The sequence below is a fragment of the Malaclemys terrapin genome, chromosome 9, assembly GCF_027887155.1.
Source record: "Malaclemys terrapin pileata isolate rMalTer1 chromosome 9, rMalTer1.hap1, whole genome shotgun sequence".
Taxonomy (NCBI): domain Eukaryota; kingdom Metazoa; phylum Chordata; order Testudines; family Emydidae; genus Malaclemys; species Malaclemys terrapin.
In genome coordinates this window covers 21,127,830-21,147,028 of record NC_071513.1, presented here as the reverse complement: position 1 = coordinate 21,147,028, position 19,199 = coordinate 21,127,830, and the positions used below count along the sequence as shown (strand labels likewise).

Genomic DNA, 19,199 nt, shown 5'->3' with positions numbered 1-19,199 from the left:
GCAACATATGCCAAACCACTAGGAGGCCAAAAGACTGTCACCACAGGGAAAAGGCCAAATAAGTTAGCAATGTGACAAGGGATGATGTATATAAGCAAAAATGCTGATAGAAGAACATATACCTATTTAGAAGTCCTAAAGGAAAGCACAACAACTGATTCCAGTACATAATAGCAGAAACATTGTGATGGTCTTGTGATAGAAATGCCAGCTACTCTGACAAAAGTGTTTCTTGTTCCCTTTCTCCATTTATCCTGCTCTCTCATTTAGGCAAATTTCATGGAAGGTTATTTAAAATCAATATACAGCAAAACTGTCAAGATATATTTATATACTTAAAAACAAATTTGTCATCTGTGTTATTATACCTCAAACTATTCAGCTCAGAAACACAGAACTGTAAGAGACAGATCCTCTGTAGAGGAAAATTGGTGAAACAATTGAGAATCTGGCCCGTGGTTATTTTTCATCATTAATACATCATTTCACTCAGGTTGGCTCCTCAAACTAGACCAGTCAATTTCTGTTTCTAATCAGTTTTGCTTTCAGATTCTTATGCATTATCACAATACTCTTGAGTTTCTAACCATTGTAGTTTCCAAAACCATGCCTAACTCCCTCTCCGGAACTTTTTTGTTGAAATTTTAAAAAATATATCATGAAACATTTTTATTCTCAGTAAGTTTTGAAAACCCAACAACCTTCCCCAACTCATTTTTATAAAAATCTTAAATTTTAGAATCAAATTCTTGAAACAGTTCTTTTAAACTATGTAGTAAAAGCCTGAGGCTTCCTAATCTTCTCTTTATTCAATTTTATACATTGTCAAAATAGCATTTCGCTGAGTGAAACCATATTGAGGGAATCACACTATTTTTGGATTGTATAATTCAGAGTAAGAATTATTTTTCAAGAGGATCTTTATTATGTTTGTGTACATTGGGCTTACATTTCGCTAGGGTAATATGGTTTTAATTAAACTTTCCTTGGGAAAACAATGGCTTAAATTAAGGGGGGGAAATGTTTGCAAAACTCTAAGTATAGTAAAATCCAAAACTTTTTTCAAAAGTTCTAGATGTTTCACAAAACACCCTTCCGGTGGTCCCATCCCAAATTCTATGTGTGCATATTGTGGGGAGATTGTGTTATTTATTTCTGCACCAACTTTCATAGATATGTATTTACTAGTCTATGTTGCTTTTGGCTATGGCTTTAAATATGTGTTTTTACTTCTTTTATTTGGCACTCACACACATTCAGGCAGGGAGCATCCTAAAAAACATATTTTGCATTTCTAGCATGTCTTCTATATGAGGATGACAATGTGCTTTTAAAACTTCAATTAACCCTTGCAGATTTTACAGTGGGAGAGACAGATGAACAGAGAGATGAAGCAATCTGCTCAAGGTAACACAAGTCAGTGGTCAGGCTTGGAGTCACACCTGTCTCCTATTCTTGAGTTTCAACTACAAGACTATTCTGCCTTCCCTGAAAATGTATTGATAACAACTGTTAATTTAGATAATGTATATCCTCAGTTATAGCAAATGGTCTCTGTACTGGTACATTCAGATGAGCCATTTCTGGGAAAAGAAGCTAAATAAAAGAGAAAATATACCTGTAGTAGGCTTTAGCTGATACTGTGACAAGACTCGCTGCTGGCAGTTTGTGTATAACTCCTCTGACTCTGAATACATTTTAAACAACAATAGATTGCTCTTTATAGCTTTGTTTGACTTTCTTTGTTCTTTGTAGCAGACCTGCAGCCCAAAGGCCAGTTCTCACACCATGCAGAGGTTTTGCACTAAACAAAAGTGGCATTTTTTGTGATCTTTCTGCTTATTGTATCTTAAAATTAGCATAAATGTGAAATGTACAAAAATATTCTTGCATTATATAAGAAAATGTAACAATAGAACAGTATCAAATACTGTGTATGTATGAAACAACCCTTCCATTGTCTGGTCAGCCTTTCACTTTGACTCATGGGAAATATATTTTTTGTTTTTGATTGGGGGGAGGGGTAAAAGTAGGGAGATGCTCTTTCAGAGGATTGTCCTTTTTATTCCATGTTTTACCTAGTATGTGGGAGTTCTGATTCTGATGGACGTCTCCAGGGGCTACCATACTAAAAATAAATATTTGTAAGGATTTTGTTCTATTTTGATGTGGGAGAGAGGGAACCAATTAAAAAAAACTAGTTAAAGGTTCTGCTAATCTCATTATTTGTGGATTTCCTGTTCCTAGTTTAGTTGCTTCACGCTCTATGGGAACGTTTAAAATGGTACTTAGCCTTCTTTATGTCTGTATTATTTTTTTGAAATAACTGAATGCTCTCCCGTGAGAGCAAGTACTAAATGACATGGAAAATGCAACGTGTATGAGGGAAAATAGCTGCAGGCAAACAACCCAAACAGAGCTGAAGCCTGTGGGCCTCATAAAAAAGATTGTGCCTTGGAAGCTGAACTGTCCTCCTATCCATAGAGGTGTTTCCATAAGGTCAGAGTTGAGACACAGGTAAGGGGCAGTCTGTATTGTCACTTCCCATGCAGTACCTGTTCTGCAACTAGACACAGGGCTTCAGTCTTTGGTATTATTAACCAGCACCTTTCCACCGAACTACACATGTAGCTAATAAAAAGTTATCAGATTATTTCTAGGTTTGATAAACCATTCTACATAAAACTTAACTTTCCAGATAAACTCAAGCAACCTTTCTATTAATCTGTATATTTATGTATTTTTAAACAAAAATAAGAATTTGTTCCTGGTATGCAATGTGCCATCAGGCAAAGCTGCAATAGCATTCACTGATTTTTCCCATTGATGAACGATGACCATTGTGATCACTCGCAGAACTATGCACTAAAATAATCCATTTTGTGGTTCTGCTTAGATAGCTAAACATGCTACAGAAGGGCATAAAGTTACTTAATGCAAAACCACTGTCAGGCTTCTTTATCAAATCTATCTCTACAATCCAATTTGGTGGTGGTCTGGTCTCTTGTCCAGAATACAGAAAAAAAATCCTAATAAAGAAATTTCCATAAGGTCCTTCATGTCCCCTCTTAGTTTCATGATGAAAAATGTCCACCCCCTGAGGTGCGGATATGTAGGCCTCTCCTTATAATTATGCATAGCTGTAAACTCGCAGAGTCTCTCTCTACGTTTGTTCAATGCACAGCTTAATAGGTTGATCCTGAAGGGGGCCTCTGGGCACTCCCCCAGAACAATTAATAAATATTAACAACACTTCACTCTTCTTGAGTACCTTCTGCCCATGGATCTCAAAGTGCTTCACAAAGATTAATAATATCTCACATCACCTTCTTGTGAGGTAGGTATTTTTTACAGATGGGGAAACTGAGGCACGGCAGGGCTAAGTGATTCAGGCCACTAAAGAGCTGTAGCGCGGACACTTCCCAGGTGGAAGGAAGGCTCTACCTGGTGGGTGCAGACCGGGCCTCAGCAGCAGGGCCAGGAGCAAGGCCGGGGTCTCCTGACTCCCGGCCCTGTGCCTTGGCTCCAGGCCGCTCCTGTGGCGGTTCCCGTGCTGGCTCGGCTGCCCCGCGAGGCGGGACCCCGGGGACAGGAGCACTGCAGGGAGGCGGTGGGCTGGTCCCACGCTCCATGCGAAGGGGTGACCGGGCGGGGGGGCGGCCGGAAGGGACCTGAGGAGCGGGGCGGGCCTTCCTGGCAGGGCAGCGGGGGTACCCGGCGCCATTTCGCTGCCGCACCGGCAGCGCCCGGATCCCTTTGGCTGTTGCGCCACCTGCGGCTCTGGCTGCCGCTGTCAGTTGGGTGGCTGGGTCCCAACATGGCGTCGGCGGCCGCGGGGGCGGCTGTGGGGTCCGGGTCCGGGTCGGGCGGATGGAAATACTGATGACGGTCCGGAGACTCGCCTCCATCTGTACCATGGTGAGTGCGGGGCCGGGGCGGTGTGGGGGCCCCCGGAGACACCGCTCCAGGGCTCCTCTCCCCAAGTGGCAGGAGATTCATGTCCGCCAGGGCCCCCGGCCTGGGGCGGTGGGGTCCTTCCTCCCATAGCCGCCACCTCCCTGGGGGCTAAGAGATCCCTTCCCCAGGGCTCCTGCTTGGTGTAATAGGGGCCCTTCCTTCTGGAGCCTCCACCTCCCAAAGGGCTGCCCTTCCCCCAGGGGCCCCGCCTGGAGGGGTGGGGCCCTTCCCCCTGGAGCCGTCATCTCCCTGGGGGCCATGAGATCCGTTTGCTTCTCCCCCAGGGCTCCCGACTGGCTAAGGGGGGCCCTTCCTTCTGGAGCCTCTACTTCTCTGGTGTCTAAGAGATTCTCCCCCCCTTCCCCTTTCCCAAGGGGCTGACCTCCCCCCTTATCCTGGAGCCTCCAGCTCCCTGGGAGCCAAGAGACACCCCCTCCCTTTCCCCAGTGCTCACATCTGGAGAGTGTGCCCTGTCCTTTTCTCTGACCCCCATGGGAGATCTTCCTTTCCTCCCATCCTCGCAGGGATCATGACACCCCCACACATGCACTCTCCCTGGTATTAGGAAAATTTCCCTTATCGCAAGAGCCAGGTGATCCCCTTTCTAACAGAGTAGATATCAAGAATTAAAACATTTTATTAAAATAATCCCCTTACTCCCTCACCCCCCGACACTGTACAGAGCGTTGTATGGTTACTATTATTTATTTAGGTTGTGAGTACACTCACAGTGTGCAAGGTGCTTTCTAACCACACTAGGAGGTACTGTTCCTGCCTTCAAGAGTGTGCATTTAAAAAAAAAACTTTTTATAATGCAAAATCAGGAATGACATGTTTATAAACACACCCTTATGAAACACGGGGTGTGGAACAGGCAAACTGTGGAGAAGGAAAGCTTCTCTGGCACTACATGATGGCTGCGATGAAAAATACTTAGGACAGGAAAGGCTGTACAGGCCTCGGTTTTCCTGCCCAAAAAGATTTCCCCAAATACAGGCCCAGAATCATGCCAGTGCAGCCCTGCTCCTATGTAGAGACCACAAAGTCGGTGAGACTTGGTGCAGGAATGGGGCCAAATCTGAACAGTAGTTTGTTCCACAATTCGAGAAACATGCCTCCTTTAAACAACCTTTTGTTTGTCAGTCCTTTGAGTAGTTGCTTAGGCCCTGATCCCACATGAACCTTTTAAAGTGTTTAAAAGTGAGGCGGGATGGACTAAGAGAACTGGAGAATGTCAAACTTCACACTTGCATTTGCAATCATTAGTCCCAAGAGGGAAGCTCCCATAAGCTAGTATAATTGTTTTAAATAAATTTGTAAACCTTTACTCAGGTTAATATGTTGAATAAGAGTAGCATGAGTTTCATATGTATTATTACTATAGGATTCATCATACTGTACAGTAATTAAGGATTTTACGTTTATGCAGTGCCTTTAACAAACTAAAACTAACACACTGAATCATGCACCAGTTAATTTACCACTAAAACCAGTTGCATGTCCTGCAAAAATTGCACCTGTAACACAATAGTACACAATAACTCTTCAACATCTTAAGAACTCTTCTTCGTGCAGAAAAATCTTTTATCCAATTGAAATTGCTGCTGGAATTTAGGTTGGCAGGATGTAGTTATATGAGTTGTAATTTGATCAGGTTGTTCAAGCACAATGATCTTGTTCTTCATATAGTTCCATGGGATTTTAATAACCACAAGTGGTCAGAACCTCAATTTTACATTGCAGCCAAATGACAGTAAGTTTAGCAGCATAGTGATCCTGGGATGTCAATTCAGTATTTTTTGAGGTGGTCTCCTGAAGTACTGACTACCCAATTTACTTAACTTGAGATCTGCCTGGATCATATTGTGTGGTATGGTTGCAGATTTATAGTGCTAAGAGCTTGATTTAATGAAAAGTATAAATATAATTGAGTAATCTCTGCTACTAGGTTTTCTAGAACAAACCTCCCAATTACAGGTTTTGAAAACTCCTCACAAGCCCATTTAAAAGTGTACACGTGCATGCATGCACTTATGTTTCCCCACTGTAAACACAAGTGAAAATAAAGCCATGGGAAGTGGTTGGACAGTTGCTTTGATGCAGGGTTTGATACAGAATTCCCTGCCCATCTTGCATGTGATTGACTCAGCCCCAGCTAGTACTCTGGACAAATTCCCCATCTCAACAGGCTGAGCATCAGAGTAAGAGAATTAGGAGGGCAAATGTAAGGCTGAGTGTTTCCTGTGATCATCAACCAACTTCAAATCATACTTCCAATATTCAGTGGTTTGTTCTTGGTAACTACGGCCACAAGCATGCATTTTTGGATTGTTTCTACTCCTGTCCTGCTTTTGCTTTTGGTTGGTATAGTAGATGAGTGACTAGCAGATACCCATGTTATATCAGTATTCATCTTGAAGTACAACTTTTCGCAAGAGTAGGTAATTAACCTTTGTGTCCTCAGCAAATTCCAACTTTAGGGAGGTAGATTCTGCCTATTTGAATGCTCATTTTTGTTTCAGGCGGAGAAGTTATTTTTCACTTCTACAAAAACTGTTTTGCAGTGCTATTGGCGCAGACTGCTTTGCTTCATCCCAGAGAGGACTGCTTGCTTAAAGATCCCTAATTTATGCCCTGCATAAAGTATTATGGCATTTTTCATGATAAACATTGATATAAAAATGTAAAGTTATTTGATTTACCTTGGCTGAGTTTATTGTCAAGTTTACCTATAGTTTTATTTTCAAACTAATACAGAAACATTAGTACAGTATGCTGGTTGCAGTGGTTTTATTTAACTCAAACCAATATACTAAAGTTTACACCTTTGATGATTAAGTTAATGTCTAGTAAATCCAAAATATTATAATCTCTTCTACCATACCATTCTACAAGGTAAGTTTGGGAATTAACTTTTCTTTAGGATTTTAATGATGTGACACATGTAAAAGTGTTTTACATCTTCAAAGTTGTGAGGTAATCCTCACAACACTTCTGTGGTGTTATCTATGTTTTATAGACTGGGACACCAAAGCATGAGGAAGTTATGACGTGCTGAAAATCACACAAATGAGTCTGTGGTAGAACAGGATGCATAGTCCCAGATTGGAGCTCCTGACTCCCAGTCTCATTATAATGGACAATACAACCTCTTTAAAATAAACAAACAGAAGATTAAAATTGATCATTTAAATTCTGTCTCTGTACTGTTGAGTTTAAATCCTAACCAAACCACCCTCCTTAAAGGGATCACAAACTTTTTGTAGTGTGGATCATATCTCAAGTGTCTGATGGACACCCTCCTTCCTCTGTGTGATCACCCTCCTTCCCATTCACAATTGCAGAACATCCTGTGGCAACTACAGTAATTGCAAACATTAGAAAGGGATGTAAGGAAAATATTTCATGTATCGTAACAGCCTTTGATTGTGATTCATTAGCTGAAAAGTAGAGCCAACACCATGTGACTAGCCATATCCCCACAAACCATTAGCAAGTTCTTGGTGGACTATCAGTGGCCCATAGGTAAGGCTGTGTTTTAGTCACGGTATTTTTAGGAAAAGTCATGAACAGGTCACGGGCAGTAAACAACAATTCACGGCCCATGACTTTTACTATATACTCCTAACTAAAACTTGGGTTGGGGGTGCTCTGGGGGGGAGCCCGGGACCCTCACTGGTGCTGGGGGGGAGGCATGCAGTGGTGTCCAGCCTGGGACCCCTGCTGGTGCTGGGGGCGGGGGCGGGGGGGGGTTGGCGGGGCTAGCAGGCTCCCTACCCGGCTCCGACTGGCATGTCCCTGCCTAGGGGGAGGGGCGGCCAAGGGGGCTTTGCGTGCTGCTCCCACCACAAGTGCTGGCTCCGCAGCTCCCATTGGCCAGGAACTGCAGCGAATGGGAGCTACAGGGGCGATGGTTGTGGGCAGCGCACAGAGCCCCCTGGCCCCTCCGCCTAGGAGCTGCAGGGATATGCCAGTCAGAGCCGGGACACCCCCTCCCCCCCCCAGTAAGTGCTGCTTCGCACCCCAACCCCCTGCCCCAGCCCTGAGCCCCCTCCCACACACCCAAAATGCTGCTGCTGCTGGCCCAGGAGCTGCCTGGCTTGGGCAGCCTCTGAGCCAGCCACACCAGCCGCTGCAGAAGTCACAGACCTCCGTGACAGACATGCAGCCTTAACCATAGGCCATAGCCAAAATTTATGCTGGGCCTGCTTGACTTTAACTCCCTTCCTACCAACAGAGGTCTTTGTCACATATTTCATGAGGTTCATTTTTCTTTTTGTAAATGGCTGTGATGCTTATTAGGAGAATGTATTGGAGAGGATATTGGTGACATTTCCTTACATCCCCTTATGCCCCTTGGACAAACACATGGATCTTGTGCTGAAGTTATTTAAAATCTCATACCTGAGCAAGTATGGTCCCAGTTGTCTCTGCACCTAACTCGAAAGTTATGTTAAATCACATACTACAACCTTCAAGGAAAGGAAATGAGATATTATAGGGCCTTCATTAGCCCTGGCAGGACAGCAAGTCTGTAAAGCTTCCTCCCTCTGCTAGTCATAAAACTGAGGCTTAACACAGAAACCTTTGAGTCAGAAATCAGCTTGTTTTATTGCTTTATCTGTAGCTTTTGCATTGACAGGACTGCAGCAGAACACTTGTATAGCAATGAGTGATGAAGCAGGGATCTGATCTTTTTCTATCTCAGATTCCTGTGATGTGTCTTAACAAGGAGTTAACAGCAATGTTGGTGTATCACAGTAAGCTAATTAAGGCCACTTCCCACTAGAGCCTCATCTAATTGCTCTGCAAAGCTTGCAAGGCACACCCGGAGAACACAAATTCAGCATACACATTAATGGTAGTCCTATTTTTGTCTACCAGATCAGTATAGCATGGGCCTACTTATTATCTTTAGTACTGGTGCGAGAGAGGACTGAATACTGAGCATAGAAAACAACTTGCAAGAAATGAAATTAGTATTTTTACTATTCATTTTGTGCAGTTCACTTGTAAATAAACATGTCACTTGCCATATGAGCCCCACACATAATCCACATCAGTGAAGCTTTTGAATTGTCTTATTGCATTTTCACTGACACATGTTTTTAAAACTTTGTTGTACTGGTAACTTTATGGGGAAGTTTTATCTATGGATAAAATAGTAAATAATGGGGGGAAATAGTTCAACTTTTAACTCAGACTTTTGTTTCCAATTGTGTGACTTGTCTTACTTAAAATTCAGTTAAAGGAAACAAAACGTTACTCCCCACTCTAAGATCAGAGATTGGATAGTTAACACTAACAAATATTACTCTTTTTAGAAAAAATTGTAACTGTTTGTAACCCTTGGCAAATCATATAGTATGTCCTTTCTGGAAGATTTATACAACTGCCATTAGTTCTTGAATTTAAAGCCAGGCTTGGCAGTAGCCTTTCCTTTGTGGAAGTTCCTGTTCTGAGGTGTAAAAAAAACCAAACCCAGAACACAAAGTGGTTTAACAAGTTATTGAGATGACTAAGGTCTTTTAGTACACACCTTTCTTAGGGGAGATCCCAGCCTTCTCTGTAGTCCAGGAGTGTGATTTTACTTTGCAGTTGGTGGTGCTGTCTAATTTGGCTCTAAACATTTGATGTCTCTCCCTCTAGTGGCTAGCCCAAAAAGATGGATAAGGAACCAACTATTGGGGAGAACTTCTTAAACTCAAGTGGGTAGAAGTTTGCAGTTTTGGAGCTGGGGTTTTAGTCCCAGCTCCAAAAGGATGTATATGATTTATCTAGTAATTGCCTCTTGGCAACACATAGATCTATTACAGTGGGTGAAATTTGGGGAGCCCGTGTAAGGGATATGCATGCGTTCTCCACATTGTGCATCCCTCCCTGCATGCTTCTGAGCAGTGGAGATTTGGAAGTGAGGCCAGTGGATGTGATTCATGGATCCACTGGTGCTGGGGCAAGGATAGAAACTCCCTTCAGTTGCCTAAGGGTACATCTACACAGGGGGGAATCGATTTAAGATACGCAAATTCAGCTACGTGAATAGCATAGCTGAATTCGACGTATCGCAGCCGACTTATCCCGTTGTGAGGACGGCGGCAAAATCGACTTCTGCGGCTTTCCGTCGGCGGCGCTTACTACCACCTCCGCTGGTGGAGTAAGAGCGCCGATTCGGGGATCGATTGTGGGACGCGATAAATCGATCCCCGATCGGCGGGTAGTGTAGACCTAGCCTAAGTTGGTGTGGTGGAGTCCTCTGATATTACAAGAGGCTGTCATGAAAGAAGGTTGAAATCCCATAGACGGTCAAGAGACATCACCTTGTACCAGTGCTAATACTTTTCCTATTTCCATTAGCAAGGATTGGGCTGAGCTTCTCAACAGGCCTCTGGACAATTCTGGTGGCCCATCACCAGTCGTTTGAATTGGTAGATAGTAGATATCTGGTAAATTATTCGAGGTCAGCTGAGTCTCTGGCTTGGTCTACACTAAACCCCCAAATCGAACTAAGGTACGCAACTTCAGCTACGTGAATAACGTAGCTGAAGTTCGAAGTACCTTAGTTCGATCTTACCTCGGTCCACACGCGGCAGGCAGGCTCCCCCGTCGACTCCGCGGTACTCCTCTCGCCGAGCTGGAGTACCGCAGTCGACGGCGAGCACTTCCGGGTTCGACTTATCGTGTCCAGACAAGACGCGATAAGTCGAACCCAGAAGTTCGATTGCCAGCCGCCGAACTAGCGGCTGGGTATAGACGTACCCTCTGTAATTGGATCATTATTTTAAATTTAACATTCTTTCCATGTTTTCACATAAAAGCATCATTTTTTCCTTTTGGATTTATAAAGTGAAGCCATAAGCTTTTCTGGGTATATGAAAAATAAAAATATGCATATCTTCTTGGCCAACGTCAAACTAAATAAGTTGAGATAGAGACACTTACTCTGATTTTGTGTTTTAGTAAGTCAGATCATTGCTCATCATGCTCCCTTTGCTGTGAAGCACAGAAGCTAGCAACTGTGGTTGAACTTAAATAGGAGGGAGAGCAGCAGCTGTTAGTTTCTCTCTCTTGCCTCCAGACATCTAAGTAGTACCAGGGGGGCTGTAGAGCTCAACATAGGGACAGAGAAAAACAATGGAGTTGAGTAACTGTTCTCTCTAGCATGCTTGCCTGAGAGGGAGTGGGATATTTCTAGTTGTAGATAGTGCTGTTGCACCATCCCTTTCAGGTGGTGGGGTTTTGAAGCACTTGTCAATAAGGACTGGCAATGTGAATCCTGAGGGAGCCTTGGAAGCTATTCTGTAACCTTCGGTCTCCACAGGGATGCTTCTGGAATGTGTGAAATCTTGATATACCCATTATTCTCAAGCTATCCACTGGTTTAAGGATCCAAACCCTTGGTTGTTCCATGGAGTGGAGCACTGTAACCCTCACCCAATGGAACAATGGGAAACATGGGTAAACCCACACTGGGGTAGCATATAAGTCTGTTGTTCAAAACATTCACTGAGTAGTGTATTAGAACCTTTTTGACATTGTGCTATGAGATGCTGACACCTTAAACAGTGGGTTGTAGTTAGGGAGATCCATTAAAACAGCAAAATGTACATGAGGTGATTCAAGTGGTGTTCTGTATTACTGCATCTTAATTCCCTGTTCTGCTTACAAGTGTGGAAGTTAGAGTAATCACGATGTAGGAAACATAGCGTAAAGGTCTAGATGTCCTCTCCTCCTTGCACACCATGTGCATCCCCTCATCTGCAAAACCAGACTGTTTTAGTCTGTAATTTTTCAAATGTCCGTCTGAGAGAGCTCTGACCTTGTGGTCAGGATAATGGGCTGCATTGTAGACAATCATTTTGTGTTGTCCTCGGTGCCCCTCTTGTCTGTATGTTCAACTTCATGCCCAGTGATTTATCTACTTAACTCATCATGTATCAAGATGTGAATGCCCCCATTCTGATCCCCTAATAGGTTCTGTTACTGGATTTCAATACTCCTACTTCTCTATACCAGCATGTAAATGTTTAATAGCTGAAATTGCATCCCATTCATAAATTCATAATGTTAGGCTTCGCCTTTCCTCAATAGCCACTTCCATATTTTCCTAGTGTTGATCTGTCATTATTTGGCACTGATATATGAAGTTCAGGCAAAAATTTTAATTCATTTTCAGTTTGAAAAATAGATTCTAGTAATAATGGACTGGCATGTGCCCTTGGGCCCTTTCAAACGGGCAGCTGTACTAGCAGGCTATGTGCCTGCTTTTAGGGCATGGCTACACTTGCAGATGTAGAGCGCTTTGAGTTAAACCAGCCTTCGTAGAGCACAGTAGGGAAAGCGCTGTAGTCTGTCCACACTGACAGCTGACAGCGCATTGGCATGGCCACGTTAGCAGCTCTTGCAATGGCCACAGAGAGCAGTGCATTGTGGTAGCTATCCCAGCATGCAAGTGGCTGCAACGTGCTTTTCAAATGGGGGGGTGGGGTGGAGTGTGACAGGGAGTGTGTTGTGTGTATGTGGGGGGAGAGAGAGTGGGTTTTTGGGGGGCTGAGAGCATGTCAGCATGCTGTCTTGTAAGTTCAGACAGCAGCAGACCTCCCCTCCCTCCCCCGCCTCTCTCGCTCACACACAGCATTCCACACGAATGGTTGCTTTGTCTCGGAGCAGATAAGCAGCCGGCTGTCAAACAGGGCTTTCAATGGGCATATCCAAAACAGTGACAAGAGTGGCCACTTGACTTAAGGGGATTATGGGACATTTCTGGAGGCTGATCAGAGCACAGTAATGCAACACCTCGTTCACACTGGCGCCGCGGCGCTCCAGCAGGGGCGCATCAAACGTTATTCCACTCGCTGAGGTGGAGTACTAGGAGCGCTCTAGCCCTGCAGTCAGAGCGCTCTACGTGCCTTGCCAGTGTGGACAGGGAGTGAGCTAGTGCGCCCAGGGCTCCTTTAGTCCACTGTAACTCGCAAGTGTAGCCAAGCCCTTAGTTGTATGCCTGATAGGTTGTAGCTTAGAAGACTTCCTACCTCATAAGGAGGGGTCAGATAGGAGAAACCCCAGCTCTGGGAAGGACCTGGGAGTGGACTGTCTACACCTTACAGGAGGAAGGACTGAGAGAGGGTCTGATGGTTCTTGGGGTTGCCAGGGCTGTGTATCACCTTGTTACCTCTTGCCTCCAGCAGGAGGGTTGTTTTTCTGGTGGCAGCTGCTTGACAATGCCACTCAAGCACTCTCCTCTGGGCTTATGCCAGCCCTTTCTTTGCCTTGCAGGTTAACAATAGGTGCACCCCAACCCCCAAATCCCTTTGAATTGTTCCCCTGTGATATCCAGCTCCTGGAACTGGCTACTCACAGAAATTCTGGATCCTCTGCACCCAAGGGTGCTGTGCACACCAGTTTTACCTTAAACCAGTGCTCCTGTAAACAACACAATACTTGTGAACTACTTTAATAATGAAACAAAGTGGGTTTATTTAAGAATGAATAAAGATTTAACCAGAAACAAGTGGGGGAAACAAGTTGTTACAATATAAAACCAAATCTTAAATGAGAACCTTAGTCTACACTTATCAGTAGTTACCTTTCCTATCTAATAAAGTAGACTTTTCCCCAAAGTTCAGTCCGTTGCAGAGCTGGCTGGTTTCTCAATAACCAGGATCCAAACATCCATGAAAGCACCCCCCTCTGCCAGGGGTTTTCCTTAGTTAATGGATCTATGGTGCATTTCCCTACAGTCTGTCACTCTGAAAATGGTCTTTTGTCTTTATTCATAGCCAGGGCGATCTCCTGCCTGCTGTAATGTTCCTTTTCACTTCCAAGGGGTTCTGATAGTTTTTTGTTGTCTCCGACGGTTTTCTATTGAGTGTTCTGGGATGTGGCCTGGGACTACAGAACCTTGCATTACCTCGCCAGCTGACTAGCAAGAGGTGACGACTCACTTTTGCTTGAATGGGTCATCACCGAGACGCATGGCCTCCTGGTAACTAATTTCTACTCTAAGTTCATAAAGCATTCCTTAAATATTGCCCATACATATATCTTGCAGAGATTGAGTCTTGACAAGTTACGAGCTTTCTGTAGATACGTTACCATGTACTCTTTATGGATAAATAGTGTGTAAGACCTGTCTTTGGTGTAGTGAGTTTGTCAGTTCTGAAGTTAGAGCTGTTTGCAAAGAACAGGGAACCCTTTGCCAAGGGGTTTCTATATCACACGGGGTGTCTGCAGAGAAAGCTCAGTTGTAGAGAGCTGTGAAGCTGTGGGGATAAAGGCTAAGACAAGAACTTCTGGGATAGTAAGACTATTTTGAATTGTTTTGTTTTATAATCTGTTAATACAGAGAGGCCTAAGAAGAGAACTGGAGCTGTGCCGTTGTTTGGGACATGAGTTCACTTTCCCTGGCTGGTTGATCATGCCGTATTTTAAATGAGCAAAGGTTTCCTGAAATTTGTGAAGTTTGAGTCTGAACAGAGATTCTATATTTCCTACCATTTTATCCATCAATCTCTTTCATATCTCCTCCTTAGTTGGGCTCTTTAGGACTACAACCTTATTCTAGGACTGCATACAATTGCTACTCCTGAGAGAATTCTGCGCTGAAAAATTAAAAATTCTGCACACAGTATTTTAAAATTCAGCAAGTTTTATTTGTCAATAAACAGACAGAGGCTCCAGCACAGGCCACTGGCTGCATGAAGGCGGGAGATCACAATGCAGCCCCTCTCTTCCCCCTAGAACACGGACTTAGTGGTGAGGCTGCACCTGATTCTGATATAGCACAAGTGCTGGGCCTGCCCCAGAAATACCCTGGGCCCCTGCTCCTCTGCGCCAGGTGCACCAGGTGTGGGGCAAGCAGGCTGAACCAGGCAGGATCCAAGTGTGAAGGGGCTCAGTGTGGGGTGAGAGTTCTGTGTGGGACAGTCTGGGTGCAGGCAGCTGAATGGGGGAGTCTAGGTGTGGGGGGATCTGGATGCACAGAGGCTTGTTGGGGGGTGGGTCCAGGTGCAGGGGCAATAGGACTCTGCAGGGGCTTCCAGGTGAAGGTGGTTGGGGCTCAGTGGGGGGTCTGGGTGCAGTTAGTTGGAGGTCAGTGGAGTGTGGGTCTAGATGTGGGGGCTCAGGGTGGGGCTGGTCAGGGGTTTGGTTGGTCAGGGAGCTTGGTGGGGGGTGGTCTGGGTGCAAAGGTGAGCGTCTGGAGGTGGGGGGCTGGTTGCAGGGGGCTTCAGATACAGGGGTTGAGGTTCAGTGGGGTGAGGTTCGGGTATGGAGGGCTGGGAAGAGTTTGAATGTACAGGGTGAGGTTTGGCGGTATGGGGGTCCGGGTATGGGAAGTTAGGATGCATGGGGGTTGGGTGGATGGGGGAGCAGTTCCTCATACAGTGACCCCTCTCCCCGTGGCTGAGGAGAGATAGGGGCAGGAAGCAGGGGAGGATCCTGAGCTTCCTTCAGCCAGGGGAGGTTTCTGGAGGTGGATCTGACACAGCCTCAGCCACTCCTTGCAGCGGAAGAGGAAGCCCCATCCTCTCCTGCCTCCAGCTCAGCCAGGAATAGCAGCTGATCCCGGCGCAGGGTAGGAGCCACCGGCTGGGGTGTCCCCAACCCTGTGGTGATTTAGCTCTCAGCTGACTGCTTCGGGTGCCTGAAACAATGTACCTGCAAAGCTAGGGAGGAGTGCCATGACTACTCTTTCAGCTTCCCTTTGCTTCTATGTCAGAAAGTTATTTTTCTGTGGGGAACATGAATTCTGCGCACAAGCAGGGCGCAGAATTCCCCCAGGAGTAAATTGCAGAATATCACCGTATGTGAATTACTGGCAGATCCATTCCAAAGTACAGTGGAGTCGCATCATACACGCATTTAACTTATGCAAATTCAACTATACGTGCACAATGAGCATATGCCTTGGAGTGAGCGTGAGTTGGGAGATGTGAATCTGCTGTTCCCTCAGTCGGTCTCAGTTCCTGCGTGCGTCTCATAGTGTGAGCATCTCGCTGTGCTGAGTGTGATTCTGGTGTTTAAAGATACGTATTTTGCGTACAACATGGCCCCTAAACGCCAGCCAATTACTTCATCTGGTGCTTAACCGAAGAAACAGCGATCTGTTCCAACGCTGGAGGAAAAACTGGCTGTGTTGGACTTACTGAGAGACGGTATGTCGGTCTCCAATGTGGCGTGTAAATATGACCACAACGAATCTAGCATCCATGCCATCAAGATTCAAGAGAGAGAAAGCCATGGCATCAAGTGCTCCAATAACTGCTAAGGTGACGAGCCAGGTGCGTGATAAGACTTTAGTGAAGACTGAAAAGGCATTAAACTTACAGCTGGAAGACATGAACCATAAGTGTGTGCCTATCGATGGCAACATGTGCAAGAAAAAGCGCTTAGCCTCTATGTGCTGTTCAAACCTCCCACCGAAGAGGGACAGCCTTCTGATGAGAAGGAATTCAAAGCCAGCCAAGGTTGGCTTAACAGTTTTAGGAACTGCTTCAACCTCAAAAACGTGCAGACTACTGGTGAAGCTGCATCTGCCAATGAAAAGGCAGCAAAAGCCTACCCTGGACAATTAAAGAAAATCGTAGAAGAAAAGGGCTATCTTCCGGAACAAGTTTTTAATGCTGACGAGACTGGGCTCTTCTGGAAAAAAATGCCCAACCCCCAACATTTAGACATCAGAAAGACAAGCCCCTGGCTTCAAAGCAGCTAAAGACCATGTGACTGTGTTGTTTTGTGGCAATGCGGCTGGGCATTTAATAAAGCCGGGCTTGCTCTACAGGGCTGCAAATCCCCGAGCCCTAAAAGGCAAGAACAAAAATCTCCTGCCTGTGTTCTGGCAATTAAATAAAAAGGCCTGGGTGACAGCAGTATTATTTCTGGATTGGTTCCACAAGTGTTTCATTCTGGAGGTCAAGCGGTACCTCGAAGAGAAAGGACTTGACTTTAAAGTGTTGCTGATCGTAGACAATGCTCCTGGCCACCCTGCGGCACTCCGGTTTGCACATAATGACGTTGAAGTTGTCTTTCTACCCTCCAATACCACCTCCAACCTCTCGACCAGGGTGTGATTCGCTGTTTCAAGGCCACATACATGAAGCCTACGTTCTCACAGATACATAGCGCTATGGATGCTGATCCAACACTCCATCACATTAAGATTGGGAAGTCCTTCCGCATTGCTGATTGCATCCATTGCCTGTTTAATAAAAGTGAGGCAATCAAGCCTGAAACAGTCAATGCATGTTGGCGAAACCTGGAAAGAATGTGTGAATGATTTTAAGGGTTTCCCGACCATTGATAAAGAAGTGAAATGCATTGTTCAGGTGGCCAGGCAAGAGGGTGGTGATGGCTTCATCGACATCCTTGAGGAAGAAATTGAAGAATTAATTGAGAGCCATAGAGAAACATTGACTAACGAAGAGTTAGAGGAACTGATAAAATCGTCTACAGAAGACGAAGATGATGACGACGAACAGGAAGAGCCAGCAAGTTGGAATCTTCATAAATTTGCTGAAGTGTTCCAAGTAGCGAAACACTTGAATTATTTAATTTATGAATACGATCCCTCTATGGAATGAAGCCTCAAAATCACACGTAGTATTACGGACGATTTGAGACCGTATCAAGAAATGTTTGAGCCGCTCAGGAGACAACAGCGACAGTTGCCGATCACCATGTTTTTCAAGAAAAAACAACCAGCAGCAGATGAGCCTGGCCCATCGTCTCCTGGATCGACATCGAGCCCTGACAACCCCCCAATAGTGGTGTCATCGTCGTAGATTAGCAAGAATATCCAGGATGAATGGTGAGTGGTTAGGTTTACTGTTTTCCTTTTTTATTCTTTCATTCTGCCGTCTCTCTCTCTCTTATGTAATTAAAAATACAGTTCTGTAAAATTATATTTTGCATATGTACTCTTTATTATATACTGTACATTACTGTATACGTTATACATTTATACATATTACTGTACAGGGTTGTATACTGTACACAAAACCATGTATACTGTACTTTATGGGCGATTTAAGGGCTTTTCAAGGGTAATTTTGACTATACGCGATTTTCGCCTTATGCACTGATTTAGAACCTAACCCCCACGTAAGATGTGACTCCACTGTAATGGATATTGTACATTAGTAAATAAGGACTAGTTCCTGTGAAGTCATGAGAGCCTTTATCTCAGTGATTTCATCTTGCAAGATTGGGCCCCTAAGTGAATAAACATAATTAAAGTGAAGTATAAAACATATTTTATATGTTTTAATTTGTTTTAATTATGTTATGCATAGTTAAATTATGAATTTCAGTTTAATTATGATATGCATAGTTACTTTGCAATATTTTGTAATTTTAGTAAAGACTGTAATATGATACATTGCAGCACTCTGCAATTTAAATCTTTGTTGAGGAGTGGGCAGAGGCAGCCATTTTTGTTTGTGCCGGTTGTAAAGTCCATTGATCAGTGAGGTTAGTGAAATTAGTGAGGTTCTGTTGAATTTAGAAATGCTAAATCCAAGACACTATTGTACCCACTTTCCTTTCAAGATTATTGGTTCATTTCACCTGTCTAAGAATAGTGAGTGCTGGAATCAGAAGTTCAGTTTACTGTAACTTGCTATGCCTAAAATTGCAGCCTTATTTGTCATATGAAAAAAGATCATTTAAAAACACAAATCACAATGTGAGACAGGCTGAGCTTCTGACAGTTCCCCTCTGCCCTCATCTCATTTCAGTTTGATGCTGCTGGGCTCTGCAAGCACACAACCCAAGAGTTAAAAATTGGCAACAGATATTTTCTCCTTTCTGAAGGCTGATGTTGACATACAAGCCTTGTCTTTTAAAATTTGGGGAAGGATACATCTTCAATTAATCACTTCTCATATTCCTGTTGAACAACAAATATCACCTCCCAAACACACACCTTAAAACTAGAAAAAAAAAAAAAAAGTGGTAACTTAGGCCTGGTCTTCACTAAGAAGTTAGGTTAGTATAACTATGTTGCTCTGGGGTGGGAAATATCCACATCCCTGAGCGACGCAGTTAAACTGACCTAACCCCTGGTGTAGACAGCTGTAGGTCGACAGGAAAATTCTCCCTGCGACCTGGCTACTGCCTCTCGAGGAGGTGGATTACCTACATTGATAGGAGAACCCCTCCCTTTCGAGTAGGTAGCATCTTCAGTGAAGCGCTACAGAGACGCAGCTGCAGCGTTTTAAGCATAGACAAGCTCTTAGTGCTCATAA

General features: G+C 44.3%; 1 protein-coding gene across 2 annotated transcripts in view; it reads left to right on the top strand.

The window, feature by feature from the left end:
* The first annotated feature begins 3,765 nt into the window (after positions 1-3,765).
* USP12 (ubiquitin specific peptidase 12) overlaps positions 3,766-19,199 on the top strand; it is a 54,430-nt gene continuing 38,996 nt past the window's right edge. The window contains exon 1 of one of the 2 annotated variants that reach the window (XM_054039866.1): positions 3,766-3,918. In XM_054039866.1, coding sequence (XP_053895841.1) covers positions 3,871-3,918 — 48 coding nt within the window. In that variant the 5' untranslated portion in view covers positions 3,766-3,870. The remainder of the gene's footprint in view (positions 3,919-19,199) is intronic. The other variant, XM_054039864.1, reaches the window with a different exon arrangement.